Here is a 19,670-nt window from a genome sequence, read left to right on the forward strand (position 1 = left end):
CAAGAGCTATTTCAAGGCGGTTTACTGTCACCTGCCTTCGTGACACAACCCTGGCATTCCTTGGAGGTCTCCCATCCAAATAGTAGCCAGGGTCAATTCTGCTTAGTTTCCAAAATCTGACAAGATTGAGCTACCTTGGCCTATCCAGGTCAGGGTGTATAGCTGTTCCCTGTCTTTTTCCTTGGATACTTTCAATAGGAAAAAATGGTTAATAGCCATGAATAATGATATATTTACAACCAAAACATGTAAAATACAAATAAATGACCCAGACTGAGATTGTGCAGATTTTGTCCAATCTCAGAATACATTGACGATGACCCTTCACAATATGGCCCTTCCCTCCCGTAGCCTCTGAAAACTAGTACTGTGGGTCAAGGAACACAAGGAAACGGAATGTGACATGAGAGAAAGGCTTATGCGAAAAGAAGGAATTGACCAAAATAGCTTCCCTCCTCCACGTGCACCCATTCTTGCATGTCCTTTGGCTCTGTTTGTAGCAAAAGAACCGGCGATTCCTCACGTAATTAAGACAAACAAGCAAAGGAAATCGGAAGACTGATAAGCCCTTTAACATCCAAATTGTTCTTAGTATGATTTATGCCAACGTCATGAGTAATCAAAACGGGCTCCCGGGTAATAACCCCATTTCCCAGGAGCTTCCTCAGTGATTACTCGTATAGACAATAAAGCAAATGTATAGTTCATAGTCCTAAATACAATTTCTTAATCAAATAGCAATATTTTGATGCAAAATAAATTCATAACCTCAGTATATGGAAGGTTCAGTATCTAAAAAATTCAATACAGTAATTATCAATCTCATAATATCACATAGGCAACTGCTCAAATGTACTGGGGCTCCAATACATTTGAACAGTTGCCTATGTGATATTATGAGATTAAGAAATTGTTTGATTAAGAAATTGTTTGCATTTAGTACTATCTGGGACATGAGTTGGGAAACGGAGCTTTCCTTCGGCTTCCTAAGCCCTGGAAAAGTCATTTCTACTGGTGAAAACAGCATGGGAGGGACACTTTTTTTAACAAGGTAGTACTAATTCAAAGGTTAGTTCCATTCCCCTTCTTGGTTTCTTCTATGGTAGTTGCTGAATAGGGAACCTGGTCTCTTGGTAAGGGCAATCAGGATCAAAATACAACCATGGACCATCCTGTGACACTAAGTATGCCTTTTAAAAATGTACTGGGCAGGCAGGTAGTGGGCCAGAAAACTTTGGGAGGGTATGAGCAGAAGCTGAAGGAGACCACAAAACAGATTTAATTAGTGGGTCATGACCAGCAAAATGTTGGAAGCTCTGTGAACAAGTCAACAGGAAAGAGTGGCTATAGGTGGTGTAGAACAGGGGTAGTCAACCTGTGGTCCTCCAGATGTTCATGGAATACAATTCCCATGAGCCCCTGCCAGCATTTGCTGGCAGGGGCTCATGGGGGTTGTAGTCCATGAACATCTGGAGGACCACAGGTTGACTACCCCTGGTGTAGAATTTAAAAGTTGGAATGCCCCTAGAGCAAGTGTCCAGTGTCCACTTAAACTACTCCAAGGATGGAGAACCCGCATCTCTGAGCAGCTGATCCCACCACCTTATTGTTAAGAATACGATCCCACTGATACCCTCAACTTCTAATTTAAACCCATTATTATGAGTCCAGTCTTCCATTACTGGCTGAAACAGAGCTCTATCCGCCTCTCAATGACAGCCCTTAGAATACTTGAAAAGAGTAAGGATATCCCCACTCAGCGTTCACTTCTCTAAGACAAATTGTCCCCATTTCTACAGTCTTTCTTCATAAGGTTTATTATGAGAGCCAGCTTGGAGTAGTGGTTAAGTTTGGCGGCCTCTAATCTGGAGAACTGGGCTTGATTCCTCACTCCTCATCTACATGCTGGGGGACCTGGGCCAGTCCTGGCTCTCTCATAACTCCCTCAGCCCCACCTGTGTCACAGGGTGCCTGTTGTGGGAAGAGGAAGGGAAGACCATTGTCAGCCACACAGGAGGCCTGCTGGGGAACCTGGGGCCAGTCCTGGTTCTCTCAGAGGTCTCTCAGTCTTACCTACCTGGAAAGGAAAGGTAGGTGATTGTAAGCCACATTGAGACTCCTTTGAGTATTAAAGAACAGGCTGAAAAAAGCCAGCTCTACTCCTAATCATCATTGCTTTCCTCTGGGGCCATGGCAGAAGTTTTAATTCCATTTTCGTGCTGCTGTTTTTTTTAATATATATATTGGGGGCAGGACATACAGACACTGTACAGGCAACGTAAACTCTTCACCCAACATGCATGGGTCTTCCAGCCACTCTAGTATGACCCACACTGCAATCAGATTGATGGGGTTAGATCCCATGACTTTATTTTGCTATACTGGATCCTTTGACTGTCTCCTACCAAGGCGTCACCTAACAGAGAAAGACGGCCTTCAACAAAGAGAGACTTCCCACAATTACAGGATCATTCTCCATTGCAGAGATCCAACCCGCTGCATGTGCGTAAACCTTTCATGGTGTCGTACTCCTTGAAACCCATCGCTGCCGGATTTATACACAGCAAAACGGCTTGAAGAAAGTGGTTTTGCCATTATTCTACACTGCATCTTATAACCTGGGGTACCATTTGGATCCACAGTGGCAGTTTAAGGGACCCCTGGCTGTGTTTTGTATTGCAACACTTGGACCATGAAGAGAGAATGACCATTTGAAGTACTGCTTGCTGTTTTGCATGAGATGGCGATACAACGACAGACATTCTGCTGCCTGAGCGACCACAGTGACGTTATGTCTTGACATTGTACATCTGATTGTAGGATTAGCCATTGAGAGCCACATAGCAGATGCTCTCTTGCGCGGGTGGGAGCCAGGATACTTAGGGAGCGAGCGAATGGATTCTGTGACCTGCCGTGTCTCTTCTGGCTTTCGATCCTTCGGAAGGAAAGGCCTATCTTTTCCGCCTGCAGTATAAGACCACAGCAAATACCACGGGGAGCCTTCCCTAACTAAATTGTGTTGTAATGCAGTGCATTTGAATGCAATTTTAAGGGCTACTGGAATCACAAGCCTGTTGTACTGGTCAACATGCCCCGGTTTTCTCCGTGAGTGGAAAACATAGCATTTATCTGGATTTCTACATGCCAGATCTGACTGGGAGAATGGAAATCAACTAACATTTCAGCTTGGGGGGCCCTTCCACCGACCTCAGTCCCGTTAAAGTGAAGGGGCCTTTGCTGCCACAGAAATGTGCTGAGGAATGAGATGCTCCCCCATACCCTTTCCTTTTGGGTTTAGTTGCAAGAGACAGTTCAGCCATGTGACTCCATGGTTACTTGCCTTATAATACAACAAGTCCAGCACCAAATAGTGCCAGGGGGGTGGGCGGGGGGGAGGGTAGAGTTGGAAGCTTTAGTAGGGTCGACCAACCTTTCTTTTCTTCACAACCCGTGTCAGATTTCAGGGTGTGGCTACTGCTGTGCAAGGAGTCCTTGGAATCTTCGTTCTCGTCCAGAACTCCTGCAAAGCTGATCTTCCTCTCATACCTGTGCCGGTCCATCTCTGGGTCCAAACGCAGTCGGCAGCTCTCCAGATCCTAGAAGCATCACGCAAACCACAGAAGGAGGTTCATCGACTACTGTTTCCTTTTGGAATGCAAAACACTTAGGGCAGAAATAAATATTATGAGTCATTCCATGATTCCCCCCCCCCCTTCTGCTGACTTAAAATAAAAGAATCGTAGAATCATAGAACCACAGTAATGAAAGAGGGCATGCAGGCTACCTAGTCCAACCCCCTGCTCAAGCCTAAAGTTACCAAGATAAATAACTGTCCAGTGAGGGGGTTGGGGGAGCTCACCCCCTCCTTAGGAAGCCGAATTCACCGCTGAACTGCTCTGACTAGAATCCCCACCCCACCCTGATATCTAGCTGGTACTGTTCTATATGAAGCTTAAAGCTGTTACTGTGGGTCCTCTCCTCTGATGCCAACAGAAACCTTCCCTTGCCCTCTTCTGAGTGACAACCTTGCAAGTACTTAAACAAGTGGTAAGGGATCCTCACCCTCACTTTCCGGAGTTGTTTTTATCTCCATTGGGGAAAACTGGCGAGCACCCATAAATAAAAACAGCTGGCAGGGCCATTTTTGAAGAGGAAGGGCAACTTTCCCATCCAGCTTTCCACCAAGAAGCACCAGTGTTCACTGCAGGGTTGCCAACTCCCAGGTGGCACCTGGAGATCTCCCTGATTTGCAACTGATCTCCAGACTCCATAGATCAGTTCTGCAGGAGAAAATGGCTTCTTTGGACTTTAGGGCACTAGACCTTCTCCTTTTCTCAAACCTAGATTTCTCCTGCCTCCACCCCTCCAAATCTCGTAGGAGTAAAATTGCCTCAAGATCGAGAGCTTAAAGCCGAGAGATACGTCTTAATTGATATATTACTGTTAAATGGATTACAGACTCTGCAGTGGCAATCATTGAAGAAGTATTTGAAAACGGGGGGAAATATACCTAGGAGCCCATTCTGATTGCCCAGAAATTATATGGTTTATACACCAAACAGTGTGAATTTGATTTATAATCCCGCTGTAAGCCAATACGCCAAAATGATAAAATTCACACTGTTGGTCTTGACCTTTAAGGCCTTATGCAGTTCGAGCCTAGCATATCTAATGGAGCACCCCTCCTAATAAACCCTCTGAAGAGTGTTATGCTCAGTGAACACCAACCTCCTGGTGGTCCCCAGCCCCAAGGAGGTACACCTGGTCTCAACCAGAGCCATGGCCTTTTCAGCCCTGGCATTTGCCTGGTGGGATGAGCTCCCAGAGGAAGTTAGGGCCCTGTTGGAGCTCAATGAGTTCTGCAGGGCCTGCAAGATGGACCTCAGAGGCCAGAGCAACAATTAACATCTCCTCTGCCCCCCCCCACTCTTGATGTCCCCCACTTAAACTGTGTATTCATGGAGGGCCCCTGAAGCTGGCAACATGCAGTTAGTGGCTGCTGGAATTTGCAGACCTCAAACGGTTTTGTTGTTTTAACTGTTAAATTTTGGTTAATTATGCATGAATGTTATGTTGCTCAGTGTTCCAAGATGGCACTCACTGTGAGGGGTGGTATCAAATCCAATCAAACTTTTGTCATGGCTCTGGCCCCCCAATTCTAGTCCATCTGACTTGACCAACATTAGAATTGATTCTAGTTCATATTCAAATTTTCCTGAGTGAGAAGAAATGAGGCTAGTACTGGGGCAGCTAATTAGGTATTATATTAATCGTCTGGATTAAAACCAACAAGGTCCAGTTTTAAGATGCTGAGGCTAAAAATAGGTCGGAACCAACATATAAAAGGATTTGTGATCACAGAAATTATGATTGCTACAGGTATCTCTAAAGGTATAAAGAAAGAGCTACCATTATCCCCTACGGGTTTACTTTGTTGTTGTTGTTAAATCTTGTAGAATTCTCTTCTAAAGATGTTTGTGAATTTGCCCTTGAAACCATAACATCTGCAAGGCTAATTTTTGCTCACAACTGGAACCCATAATAGGCACCTTATAAAGCAGGTGAGGCCGAGAGAGTTCTGAGAGAACTGTGACTGGCCCAAGGTCCCCCAGCAGGCCTCCTGTGTCTCAAAGCGGCTGACAATGGTCTTTCCTCTCCCCACAACAGGCCCCTTATGAGGCACGTGGGGCTGAGAGAGTCCTGAGAGAACTGGGACTGGCCCAAAGTCAACCTGCAGGCACCCTGTGGAGGCGTGAGAAATCAAACCTGGCTCTCCAGGTTAGAGGCCGGCTCAAGCTTCCCTTCTCGGATACTATCTGATACCAGATAATTGACAGAGGGAGCTCTGACTTGAAAATTCACCCCCCCCCCAAAAGGCAGCCTCTAAGGCAGCCTTTTTCAACCTTTAACCATGAAAGAGCCCTTGAAATAATTTTTCAGGCTTCAATGTGCTCTGGAAGTGATGTCAGCAGGCCACGCCTCCCTGCCATGCTCCCAGAACTGACATGTCACTGGAAGTGACATCACCACCTGTGTTAACAGGCAGGCTTGAGCAGGATTGGTGGGAAGTGACAGGAGGCGGTCAAAGGCAGGAGTAGGAGTACAGGCTTTACCCCTTCCCAGGTGCAGAAACCACAAGAAATCTCACCCATGCTTGGGAGCAGGAACAATGGAGGGGCCAGTTCCTTAGCTTATGGCTAAGTATATTAAGACTGGAGGGGAAAGGCTGCAGAGCCTTTCCAGACCTCCTGTGGACCCTTGGGGTTCTGCAGACCCCTGGTTAGGAATCCATGCTGTAAGGTTGCTAGACTCAAATCTAAGGTATTGCTAGACTCAAATCTTGCTAGACTCAAATCTAAGGTATTGCTAGACTCAGATCTTGCTAGACTCAAATCTAAGGTATTGCTAGACTCAGATCTAAAGTATTGCAAGACTCAAATCTGGCAGCTGTAGTGCAGACCAACATGGATGCCTTCTAAAACTGCCCTTTCAATATACTCAGAAACCCACCTTAATGATGGGCCACCATCTCTTGTCCAAAGGCAGAGTTCACATGACCTTCCAGGTATTCTAACTTTCTCTTGTGTGCCCAAGGACCAAGAAAGAAAGGGAAAAGATGGACTGTCTTTGCTGTTCAATTGAGGTGAGGGAGAGTGGGACAAACAGCAAAACCCATTCACTGTTTCAAGTTAAGTCCTTTGAATGAGAAAGGCCAAGATGCAAAAGTTGAAAAATAATGCCCTTATGAAAGTTGCTCTAATTTCACATTGGATCCAATTCCACATGTCAAAATATTAATTATATATTATTCTCTTGCTAGCTTAATGTTCAGGGAGCGTGCTTTCCACCCCGCCTGCCTCGCAAACAGCAGGATCTTACATTTGTCAGGCTTTTAATCAGCTTAATATTTAGTTGACAACAGAAGCTTTTCTTCCCACTGGCCCTAATTAGTTACAAAGTTTTTGATTCAAAATGTAATTACTGTGGCGCATCTGGTCCTATTCCATCTTTCTAAAGGAGTCCTCAACTGAATTATTCATCAAGCAAACACGGAGTTTACTTTACAAGCGCAAGTCGGAAAGTTCCATTAATGAATCCCATGCTCTAAAAACAATTTCGGAACCTTGGGAAATTACCCGTCGCAGTAAATGGCCTTTTTGTTTTATAATTGGCTGCTCGAATCCAGTCACATCTCTTAAAACTTCATCTTCGATACTCATCATCTCCTTTAGTCTTGAGGCTAATTGATACTATATCAGCCATCGAATATTAACACCTTCATCTTTAATAACTTGCCAAGACTTCATTTTCCCCTGAGTGTTTATCATCATGTGTTTACTACCGTGGATATATTAGTGCATTTACTGTGATAATATAAGGGTTTATACTTGCTAGAATTGGAAGTTGAACAAGTGCAAAAATGTAGGTTTAAGTGGATGCAAGAAGCTGTGGGTGTGCTTCTGGGCCCGGGGGGAAGGCCACGACGCAGCCGGGGAGTGGAAGGAGAGTGGAAAGAGGGGAAGGCCACGACGCGGTCGGGGGGTGGAAGGGAGGGTGGAAGGAGGCCTTCCCCCCAGGCCAAGAAGCACACCGGTTGCGGGTGTGCTTCTGGGCACGAGGGTAAGGCCGTGATGCGGGCGGGGGGAGGGGGGAAGGGCCCTTCCCCCGGGCCTAGAAGCACACCTGGAGTCTCGAAGAGGCCACAGGAGTGCTTCTGGGCCTGGGGGAAGGGTGAAGGATGCCTTCCCCCTGAGCCTAGAAGTACACCCGCAGCCTCATGGCTGGGAGGGAGGGGGAAGGAGGCCACGGCATGGGGGGGGGGCCCTTTCAAATCTTTACAAGAAGAAGAAATAAAAATGTGAAAATAAAAAAGAGACAACTCTAAATTGTACCCTGTCCCACTATGAGGACAGTTAATAAAACAGGCCTTGATTTTTATACTCTGTTTATTTGGCCCTCAAGAGCAACTGGTTGGCCACTGAGTAAGACAGGATGCTGGACTAGATGGACCTCTGGTCTGATCCAACAGAGCACTTCTTATGTTTCTGTGAAGGCCTCAGCCTCTATGCCCTGTTACTGGTCATCCAGAGTAACTGGTTGGCCACTGTGTGAGACTGGATGCTGGACTAGATGGACTAGTGGTCTGATCCTGCAGGGTTCTAATGAAGGGAAGGTCTCTGCCTCTATGCCCTGTTGCTGGCCTTCCAGAAGAACCACTCGATCACTGTATGAGGCAGGATGCTGGACTACATGGATCTGATCCAGCAGAGCTCTTCTGGTTTTCCTGTGACTTGATAGCACTTTCTACCCTCTTGCACTAGCCACAAAAAGACTGTGTTAAGTTCTCAGCCTCTGATCCCGTGCCTGCTAATACATTCCTTCAGTTACTCCAACGATCTGTTGAACTTTACTTGCGCATTCTTACTTCTTCACCCTTTCCAAACGGTCTGCATGTTACATTTTCAGTCACTTGCTTACCACAAGAGGTTCAGTTCGTGGCCTGGGCATGTAAGGAAAAGTCTCTCGGAGGAATGTGGTGATTTCCAGGAGAAGTTGACAGGCAGCCATCTTCAGGGCAAAAGGGCAGCAACATTTGGTGGGGTTCACAGTACCTGAGAAGTATTTACAGATTTGTTAAGAAACAATATCTATTGCAAATCATCTGGATCTAAGAACGAATGGATACCACACATGGTACACAATGCAAGCTCCGCGTGAAACGCCATGCTCACTTCTATGCTATTCTTCTGTTGGCTTTTGGACAATGTCATTGGTGCTCTTCTCTGATCCCATGCTCTGTCGTGCCTTCTTCTCCCACAACAGATGGAACACAACTGTCTGGAAACCTAATAGTCTTACGAAGTGCTATATCCCCTAGAACAGGGGTAGTCAACCTGTGGTCCTCCAGATGTCCATGGAGTACAATTCCCATGAGCCCCTGCCAGCATTTGCTGGCAGGGGCTCATGGGAATTGTACTCCATGGACATCTGGAGGACCACAGGTTGTCTACCCCTGCCCTAGAACCTGTTCCGCTCAGCATTCAGGTCCAAATCCTTTACTTTCCCAAGAAGGATAGAGGATTTTCCAGCCTGGGACAAGGGGCCTTCCCATCCTTTTGTTTCCATCCCTTGTGTGCCTCCATGGATTCGGGGTACACTCTTGAGTGCCACAACTTCCAGAGATCTCTTTCATCTCCAGTCTTCAAGCTTTCCCCCCTATCCACAGAGTATCTCCTAACGTTTTCCTCCCAGACAAACGGGCTGCTTCCTCTCCTGCCACAAAGTATTCTGTCGCTACCAGTGGGATTCCAAATGCAAAACATTTGCAAGCATATTGTGACATCCCGGCTGCTCAGCCAACCTCTGTCTAAGAAACCATGCCAAAACTTCGCCTTACTTTAGGTGAGTTATTCTTCTAGAACAGGAGCATAGGAAGAATAATCCCTCCCTTGGTATCCAAATCGCTCTCCCCCCCCACTCCCGAGCACCAAGCAGAATTTTTATGGAGGTGCAAGTGGACAGGGATTCTAACTTCTCTGGACCTTCTCTATGAGTACAGAGAGCCAATTTAGTGTAGCAGTTAGGAGTGTGGACTTCTAATCTGGCGAGCTGGGTTTGATTCCACGCTCCCCCACATGCAGCCAGCTGGGTGACCTTGGGCTCTCCACAGCACTGATAAAACTGTTCTGACTGAGCAGGAATATCAGCGCTCTCTCAGCCTCACCCACCCCACAGGGTGTCTGTTGTGGGGAGGGGAAGGGAAGGCGACTGTAAGCCACTTTGAGACTCCTTCGGGTAGAGAAAAGCGGCATACAAGAACCAACTCTTCTTCTGCCTCACAGGGTCTCTGTTACGGGGAGAGGGAAGGGAAGGCGATCATAAGCTGCTTTGAGACTTCTTCGGGTAGAGAAAAGAACCCACTCTTCTTCTTCTAAATCTGGGGAAGGTATCCACAGTGCTATAATTTATCAGATTCAGCTGTGAAAATGAACTATGAAGCACTGCCTTCTCCCTTATGAACCTGCCAGACCTCTACAATCACCTTTGAATGCCCTGCTTGGGGGGGGGGGACACTTTCTGAAACGAAGGGTCTGGCAACCCAGGAAAGGACCTTTTTGGTGGTGGCCCCGAATCGTTGGAACTCTGTCCCCAAAGAGTTTTGTCTATCCTATTTTGTTGCTGCCACCTGCAAACAGGTGAAGACATTTATGTTTCATTGGGCATCCCCTCTGTAAGCCCTCCCTCCTAACCCTTGTTTTTGTGTTCTGTCCGAATTTTAACTCTGTGTTTAAATAAAATCAGAGTCCAGTAGCACCTTTAAGACCAACAAAGATTTGTTCAAGGCGTGAGCTTTCGAGTGCAACCATACTGACGAAGAGTGCTTGCACTCGAAAGCTCACGCCCTGAATACATCTTTGTTGGTCTTAAAGGTGCCACTGGACTCTGATTTTATTGTGCTGCTTCTGACCAACACAGATACTCATTTGAATCTGTTTCTTTTTAAGCAGCTTTTGTTTTAATGATGTGTGTTTGGGAGGGTCGATTTTGATGGTTTCCAAATGTGAGTTTTATCATATAGGTTTTAGATTATTAGCTCCCTTGGTGGCTCTAGGAATAGGAGAAAGGTGGGTTACAGATTTTGTAAATAAATAAAACGGGGGAGGATGGACATAAGGGCTAGGCTGATCGCCTCCTCCGTACATTTAGAAGACACAGCATCACAGGCCCACCTCTTTCCTACCCACCCTCTCAAAATCACAGGTCTTCCAAGGGATGAGTCAGCTACATGCAATTGAATGCGGAGAAACTCCACGCGTTCAATAGGACCGAGCAGCACACCATGAAGAAGTCATGATCCTAGTAGGGGTTTAAGAGACCGCCTCGAGCCTCTTCTGCTCTCGCCGATGGCCTCAAAATCCCCTCGAGCCTCTGTGCATTAATTAAGGTATTCAAAATATTTATATGCCCGCCTTTCTCCCGTGAAACTCAGGACTCAAGGCAAGCGACGATAGGGTAGGAATATAAAAAAAAACAATTGGATCAAAACAATTAAACATTAAAACGACAAATAGAAAATACATTAAAGCACACTAAAACATCCATTTGAGAACACCTTATTATGACTAAGGTCTCTAGACACAGCAGAAAGGGTCAGCACAGGGACTGGGGGGGGGGAGTGTGCAACCTTGCATGTGCTGCTTCATCACTTCCGGGGGTCACCTGCTGGAAGTGACATGGGGTCATAGAATCATAGAATCATAGAGTTGGAAGGGGCCACACAGGCCATCTAGTCCAACCTCCTGCTCAATGCAGGATCAGCCCAAAACATCCTAAAGCATCCAAGGAAAGTGTGTATCCAACCTTTGCTTGAAGACTGCCAGTGAGGGGGAGCTCACCACCTCCTTAGGCAGCCTATTCCACTGCTGAACTACTCTGACTGTGAACATTTTTTTCCTGATATCTAGCCTATATCGTTGTACTTGAAGTTTAAACCCATTACTGTGTGTCCTCTCCTCTGCAGCCAACAGAAACAGCATCCTGCCCTCCTCCAAGTGACAACCTTTCAAATACTTAAAGAGGGCTATCATGTCCCCTCTCAACCTCCTTTTCTCCAGGCTGAACATTCCCAAGTCCCTCAACCTATCTTCATAGGGCTTGGTCCCTTGGGTCCTCCGGGAATCACTGGGACCTAAGTTTCCAGAGATTTATAGAGATATTATGCTCCACCACTGCCAACTGGCTGGTGATCCGTGGCCCCAAAGAAGCACATCGGTCCTCAACAAGGTCCCCCCCCCACCTGGTGGAACAAGCTCCCTGAGGAGATCAGGCCCCTGACCGAACTTCCACAATTCCGCAGGGCCTGCAAAAGGGAGCTCCTCCACCAGGCATTTGCCTGAGACCGACCACAGGTTCTCTTCAGACATCCCCTCCATGGCCTGAACCAGTCTGACCTCTCTAGGGACCTTAGCTAAGTTCCTGTTCCTGTTATACTGTTGTTGTTTAAGATCACTGAAATTGTGTTATTTAGAACCACTGTTAGATTATTGTTGTTGTATTTGACGATGTTATATGTTAGTTCGTTCCATGTATCCCCCTGTGATGTTGTATGTAAACCGCCCTCAGCCCTATGGAAGGGCGGTATAGAAATCAAATAAATAAAATTAAATTAAAATAAATAAAATAAAATAATATCTTAGGTCACCCCCAGGTTTTCCCTGCAAGGGATGTAGAGGCTCAGATGCCCCCACTGTTTTCTGTTGTTTGTTTTAGTTTGTTTCCTCGTGCTGCCTAATTAATTCCCCACCTTTGTCCACGTTCAAGCTTCCTTGAAATCTTTCTGGGTTAATTCTATTTTCAGCCTTGCCAGAAATCCTGGAAGGCAAAAGCCCCTTTGACCTCTTCGGGGGGTATTTGTAAGTAAAGCATGGAAACTTTTGCCCAGAGAGAATGATCAGAGCTCACAGGCACTGACCTGAACAGGGGAAGAATCACACATTTGCAACAAATGAAATAAATTTAATCTAAGCAGGCCAATGGTTAGGAGGAAAAATCCAGCTAAAACAAAATTAGGAACTTAGGCAAGAAAACGATCGTTATTTGGTTTGGACTGAATTGAGAAATGTTGCCTTATCTCTGAAGATGATGGTCAAAACCAGACCCAAAAATTTTTGCAAGGCAATGAGGAATCTAATGTTAAAATTTGCCTATGAGGGCAAGGGAGGTCAATGTCTTCACTGCATATTGGCGGGATCTTCCATTTTGGGGGGAAAGTTCCTCCCACAAGCCAGCTGATTGGTGGCAAAGCACTGAGGACTGACAGCAGGGGGGCTCTGCCTCCACCAGGGGGTTTGGCAACCCTAAATTCCAAAGTCCTAGGTTGCCAACTCCATTCAAGGTCAATTCTGGTGATTTGGAGGTGAAGCTTGAGGAGAACAGGGTTTGGGGACAGGAGAGACCTCAGAAGGATATAGCATTAAAGAGTTTGTCCTCCAAAGCTGCCGTTTTTTGAGGGAGAATTGAAATCTGTCGTCTAGAGATCAGTTGTAACCCTTGGAGATGTCCAGACCCCACCTGGAGGTTGGCAGCCCTACTACCCTTCAGAATTCTCGTTCTCATTTTTATGGTTTAGGCAGAAGCAGTCAAACAGCCCGTCTTCCCCAGTTTTGCACAATGTCAAGAGGGTGGGAGCAAATTTTGCAAGTCGTGGGCAGAGATGAGGACCTTTCTATGCTCCTACCTCTGAGCAACACCACCGAGCATGGCGGGATTTGTTTTTAAGTAAGCATGCGCTGGATTGCTCTGCTGAATCCTGAGTAAGGAACAGAAGGGAGCTGGCATCTTCTGGCCTAGCTATCTGCACACTGTGAGCACCCAGCTCCTTTCTGACAATCTCCCCGCGTCCTTTCCTAGCATCCTGCTAAGCATTGTTCACAGACGTTATCACAGCAGAACGAACTCAACCAGCTGACAAGCAATTCCCACAGCCCGTTACATGTTCAGTGGAAAACGGCAGCACATAAACGTCAGAACATTACGGTGGACACATGTACATACATAGATACACAGATGATATTTGGAGGGGATACGGTACTGATTACTTGTGTAGCCTGCACTCCATATCAGGAGGGGACGTGGCTTAGTTTGTTTGCACCTTGTCAAGTTTCACACACCCAAGTAGATTTCCTTTTTAAAAACCATCTGTGAAACTGTGGTCTTCTTGTCTGGATAGATAATAGCAGCCAATTTATGGCAATCCCCAGTGGGGTTCTCAAGGTAAGGGACGTTCAGAGCTGCCTGGCCATTGCCTGTCTTTGTGGAGCAACCCTCAACTTCCTTGGTGGTCTCCCATATAAGTTCTCACTGCGGAGGATCCAGCTTAGCTTCTGAGACCTGACAAAAACAGGCTATCCTGGGCCATTCAGGGCAGGGCAGGACTATAGGTAACAGTCTCTACAAAACTGGTGGCTGGCAAAAGATCATGGGGAAAGGAAATACTTTGAATTCTAGGATTCTATAAATTTTTGGAAGGTGAAGGGGACAAGGGAAGCTCTTGGCCTCTGTGCCCTGTTGTTGGACCTCCTCTTTCACTTACTCCGAACTGTTCTCTTCTCTACCCCCAAAGCACATCCAAACCACTTCAGGCTTTTAAAAATATGGTTTGTTTTGGTTAATTTGCAAGACCACATTTTCCCACACACTGAGAGCAGGTAGAGTCCCCCGAATTCAAAATTCAGGATCTTTATCTTGTCTCTCAGTGACCTAGTTGTGCTGATTTTGATACCTGTATCTTACTTAACAGCTTTTCGAGAGGGCTATGTGGTTCATGCCCTTTAGGTTCCATTCAGGAAGATTTTGTTGTTGTTGTTGATCAGACATTGTCTGTGTCGGTGAAGGTGGAAAGTGACGTCATTGTCGCAGTTGACTTACGGCAATCTCGTACGGTTTGAGAAGGACAAGATGAACAAGGGTGGTTTGCCATTGCCCAACGTGGCCTACCAACGCTCAAATTCTTTGGTGGTGTCCTATCGAAACACTAACCGGGCCCGACCATCCTTAGCTTTCCAAATCTGGCAAGATCTGCTAGCTAGAACTATCCAAGTAAGTTTTATTTATCCTGCTGTCAAATCACAGCTGACTTACGATGACCCCATAAGGTTTCCAAAGCAAAGATGTTCAGAGGTGGTCTGCCATGGCCTTCCTCTGCAAAATGACCCCCAATTTCCTCGGTGGTCTCCCATTCAAACACTAAGCTGAGCTTCCAAGTTCTGACAAGAACAGTCTAATTTGGGCCATTCAGGTCAGGGCAGGACTTTAAATAAGCTTCTACAAAACTGGCAGCTTGCAAGGCTCATGGAGAAGGGGAATACTTTGTTTTGCTGACATCACTGCTGATTTAAGGTGGCTACATAAGGTTTTCAGGGTGAAAGGCATTTAGAGGGGGGTTGCCATGGCCTTCTCCTCCACAGTAGGGATACGTGCTTTGGCTTGGCTTGGCCACCTCGGAGATAACCGCAGCCCGAGCCGGCGGTGGGAGGCACTGCCGAAGCACGCATCCCTACTGCACAGTGACCCTGGGCTTCCTTGGTGGCTTCTCATCCAAGTAATAACCAGGGCTGCCCATTCTTTGCTTATGATGAGATCAGGCTAGCCTGGGCCAGCCAGGTCATGCCATGTTATTCATTCATTATTACATTCTCATGGCATTGTCATGAAGATAGGCCAGTTTATTACAGCCTCCCTTCTAACTTCTGTAGTGGTAGTGATCTACTTGTGGAGGGGGGCACTGCAAAGCATAAGTCTGGTGGGCTCCTTTCTGGATCATGACCTTGGTGCATAGCCAATACCTTTTTAACTATCTATGCACCACCATCACTTTTTAACAAGCAACACACGAGGGCCATGATTCAGAAAAGAGTCCACGACCAGAGTTTCTGAAAGGAGGAGATCGAAGACAACCTAACACGACACCTTCCAGTGGCAAGGATTGATAGCTATCAGTCATAGTCCTCTTGAGCCAGTGAAGGAGTTCTACAAGGAGAAACAGGCAGACGTTTCAAGTTGCCTTAGAGTGTCGTTCTAAGCAGAGTTACAGCCACTGTACAGAGTTACAGTTCACTGAAATCTTAGGTGAGTGGAACCTGCTTATGATTGCAGTGGAGCATAAGTCTATGTCTACTAGACATGGTGACTCAAGAGAACCTACACATTCAGAGGCAGTGAACCTCTGGATATCAGAAGGCAACATCAGGGGAATGCCTCGGCCACTATGTGACCTGTGGGCCTTCAGAGGAACTGGTTGGCCACTGTGTGAGACAGGATGCTAGACTAGATGGACCACTGTTCTGATCCAACAGGACTCTTCTGATGTTCTTCGGAAGGCCCCAACCTCTGTGCCCTGTTGTTGGACATCCAGAGGAACTGGTTGGCCCCTGTGTGAGACAGAATGCTGGACTAGATGGACCACTGGTCTGATCCAGCAGGGCTCTTCTGATGGTCTTCTATTCATTGTTATTAGACCATCTAGTCTAAATATTTTCTATTCTAATCAGCAGTATATCTTCTGTTTCCTGGACAGGCAGCCCTTTACCAGCCATATTACCAGGGACCTTCCCAGTTAATGATTCCCAGGACTGAACTTTTTAGACAATATATATCTAACTCGTGTGTTTAATTTGGAGAAAATTCAGAGAGACCTCTAGATGTGTTTCTCATTCTGCTTGCAACCTTGGCATCATGGAACTCCCTGAATGTACCCTCTAGATCAGGGGTGGGCAACTGTGGCCCTCCAGATGTCCATGAGCTACAATTCCCATGAGCCCCAGCCAGCATTGGCTGGCAGCAGCTCATAGGAATTGTGGTCCATGGACATTTGGAGGGCCACATTTGCCCACCCCTGCTTTAGATGTCAATGGGGGAAGGGTGTCCCTATCCAGAACCATGAGTCATCTCAGCAACTATTTGCAAAGGCAAGAACTACCCTGGGCCTGGTCCAAATATTTAAATGTACTGCATTTGATTGGTTAATGGATCTTATTCCTTCTATAAGAAGTTGTCAACACCTGTCTTTAAAAAAAAGAACCAATGCACAATGCATTACATCCAGGCAACGAAAGAGAAGTAAGAGAGATAAGTGCAGAATACAGCAGGGTGGGAAGGGAATGAAAGAGAGAAAAATAATAAAAAAATTTAAGTGTTCCTAAAGCGGAGATTCTTACAAGCGGGGGTTCTTGTAGTAAAGGGAGTCTCCTTACTGTCATCTAAAAAGTCTTCTTCCTCATCCTCTTTTCTCAGCCGCCGCTTAGTCTCCTCGTCGTAAATGAGCCCCAGCAAATTGGCTGGGCTCTCGCTTTCGCAATGGCAGAGCTCGTTGAGCCGGGCTCCGATGGCCTGCCGGCAGAAACCAAAACAGAAAAATCAAGACGCGTTACAAAAGCACCCAGGGATGGCTAGGCGGACGTATACCAGGGTGCTGATGAAAGATGAAGAACTCCACCTGTCACATCAGATTCAGGTGAGGAGCCATGTTAAGAAGGGTAGATGGGCCCACCTGTCTCAGATGTTGATCTATTTATTTCCTTCTCTGCGTTCCCCTCCCCCATGGGGACCATATAAACTAAGCTTGTTATTCCAGCTTGGTCCTTGCATCTGTTAAACCCTATTTATTAGGCTGTATGCTTATCTGCTACTCACCTTCTACCTATATGTGTGGACCGGTAACTTTCATTTCATTCAGAGCACTACGCTCAGCCAACTCTATCTGGCTAATGATCCCTGGCCCCAAAGAAGCACATTTGGCCTTGACCAGGATCAGGTCATTTTTTGTCCTGGCCCCCATCGATTCAATCCCTGCCATCTACACTGAATGCGATTTCAATTTTTCCTGTGCAACAAGCAGGACTGGTCCAGAGTGACCCTACTTTCCCCCTGCAATATCCTGGAGTGGATAAAACCCTCGATATTTGAAAAATCGCCATCAGTAAGCTGTCTGATTTCTCCGAAATAACTTGCTGCCGAGCCTCCAACATTTTAGAAAAGCCCTGATTGGCCAGGGTGTCAGTTTAAAGGCTTCCTCATTCCCAGGTTGAAAGGCGTCCCTTAAAGGGGAAGCCCTAACTTCTCTCAGCAGAAGCTCCAGAAGCCCTATCTTCTCTTTGCAGAGATTTTCCTCTTGGATTTATTCCCTGCCTCTGCTGTCTGCAATCCTCTTCCCCCCTCCTTCAAGAAAAGAAAGAGGGTCCTGCTGCGCTTGCCCCCCCCCCCCCCATTCTGAGTTTCCCTGATCACATGCAGAACACTCTTCTGGTTCAGTGGGGAGGGGGGAATAGAAGAAGACCCGAGTTCAAATTGATCTGTATTCAGCAGGATCCACAATGGAATAAACAAAGTAAGTGCAGAATCAGCCCCACTCTCCACTTCCTCTCCCATTTCTCCCTCCCCGTCACCATCACCACCTCCTCTGAGATAAGCTTGAGGCAGAGGTGGGCTCATATCAGACATCCTGTGCTGGGCATTCTCTGCTCCAAGTCTCTTGCCACTGATGATCCATAGCACCCACTTTTTCCAGGAGACCTGATCTCTGTCACCTGGAGATCAGTTGTAATTCTGGGAGACCTCTAGGGCTCCACTGGATCAGGTCAATCGTTTCACATTCTCTGTAAACTGTCCTGAGCCGCAAGGGAAGGCAGAATATAAATGAATGAATGAATGAATGAATGAATGAATGAATGAATGAATGAATGAATGAATGAATGAATGAATGAATGAATCAAATGTTACTTTCCTCTCATACAATCTGATAGTGGTGGCACGAGAGCTGAACCATGAAGCATCCAGGACATTCTGCTCTAAGCATGTCTTCTCCTGCTGTCCTACTGAATGGGGATACTGGGATGTCACCTCCTTCTTCATCTACCAGTTCCTTCTCCTCCTCCCTTATTGTTCCTTCCTTCCTTCCTTCCTTCCTTCCTTCCTTCCTTCCTTCCTTCCTTCCTTCCTTCCTTCCTTCCTTCCTTCCTTCCTTCCTTCCTTCCTTCCTTCCTTCCTTCCTTTGCTGTATATTGGACCATTTTTGGGGGGGTTTGCTATGCTATCCCAAAACAGAAGCTGAGTTCGGCTTCAACATTTTTTTAAAAATCCCATTCCCCCTTTTTCTTTAATGAGTTCCCCTCAAACCTGGGCCTCTCCCCCTCCACCACACATGGACCCATTGTGCTGATTTTTTGATCTACATTTTGGGCCTATGTTCAGAATTAGTTCTTTAGATGTATATGGGCAGATGTGATTTAAAGAGCTGAAATTATTTTTTCAGGCAATATGTTAAAAGTCACCATACTGGAATAGACTAGAAGCCATCATGACACCAATTAAAGACAAAATGCTCCAATAATTCTTAGATGGGGAAAGTGTTCCAGGGGGATCGGAGCATTTGCTGGCCACATCTTGGCTACAGTCCTGAAAACGAAGGATATTAAGTTCTCCACCAGCAATCCGAAGCAACAGAATTACACATAAGCTACACAGAGCTTCCCATCAGTTTTGAGCCTGCAGGCACCTTTGGAATTCTGACACAGCACAGTGAGTGCAGACACAAAATGGCTGCCACAGGAAGAAGAGCTGGTGACAAAATGGCTGCTGCAGCTTACCTTCAGTCACCCTGTGATATAGCCACTTTGTGATATAGTGGCAGCTGCTGCCAAAACAACAGTTTTAAGATTCGACACAGCCAATCAAATATCAATAGACCAATCAGAAGTCTTGTGGATTAAAAGCCCCACTTACCCCTCCTCTACTTTCTAAAAACACTTTGTGGGCTCCAAGAAATTTGTTGGTGGATGCCCTGGTCCCCTTGGGAGCAAATTGGGGACCCCTGAGCTACCTCATGTAATTCTTATGATCATTTAACTTAATTCTTACATCATATGATAACTCAGGGTTAACAGGTATTCAAGTCCTGCAAATGTCAAAGCCAGCACCATTATTTAATAAACAATAATAAACAAAATCAAACGGAAACAGCCTCCAGGGTGGAGCCTTTCTGGGCTTCTCCGGCCCTGGAGTGCAGGCCAATCCTGGCTGCCGTGCGCACAACACCTGCCCTCGCGGCCAGACACACACTTCCCACAGAGGGCGAAGGAACTGCACCGACCTGCCCGGCTCTCTGCGTGGCTATG

General features: G+C 46.4%; 1 protein-coding gene across 4 annotated transcripts in view; it reads right to left on the reverse strand.

Moving 5' to 3' along the window:
• LOC143828378 (protein unc-80 homolog) overlaps positions 1-19,670 on the reverse strand; it is a 179,704-nt gene that overhangs the window by 98,623 nt on the left and 61,411 nt on the right. For all 4 annotated transcript variants that reach the window (XM_077318769.1, XM_077318765.1, XM_077318767.1 and 1 more), the window contains exons 24-26: positions 16,752-16,887; positions 8,479-8,612; positions 3,431-3,596 (exon numbers count right to left, since the gene is read on the reverse strand). In XM_077318769.1, the coding sequence (XP_077174884.1) occupies positions 3,431-3,596; positions 8,479-8,612; positions 16,752-16,887 (436 nt within the window). The remainder of the gene's footprint in view (positions 1-3,430; positions 3,597-8,478; positions 8,613-16,751; positions 16,888-19,670) is intronic.

The sequence above is a fragment of the Paroedura picta genome, unplaced genomic scaffold, assembly GCF_049243985.1.
Source record: "Paroedura picta isolate Pp20150507F unplaced genomic scaffold, Ppicta_v3.0 Ppicta_v3_sca22, whole genome shotgun sequence".
Taxonomy (NCBI): Eukaryota; Metazoa; Chordata; class Lepidosauria; order Squamata; family Gekkonidae; genus Paroedura; species Paroedura picta.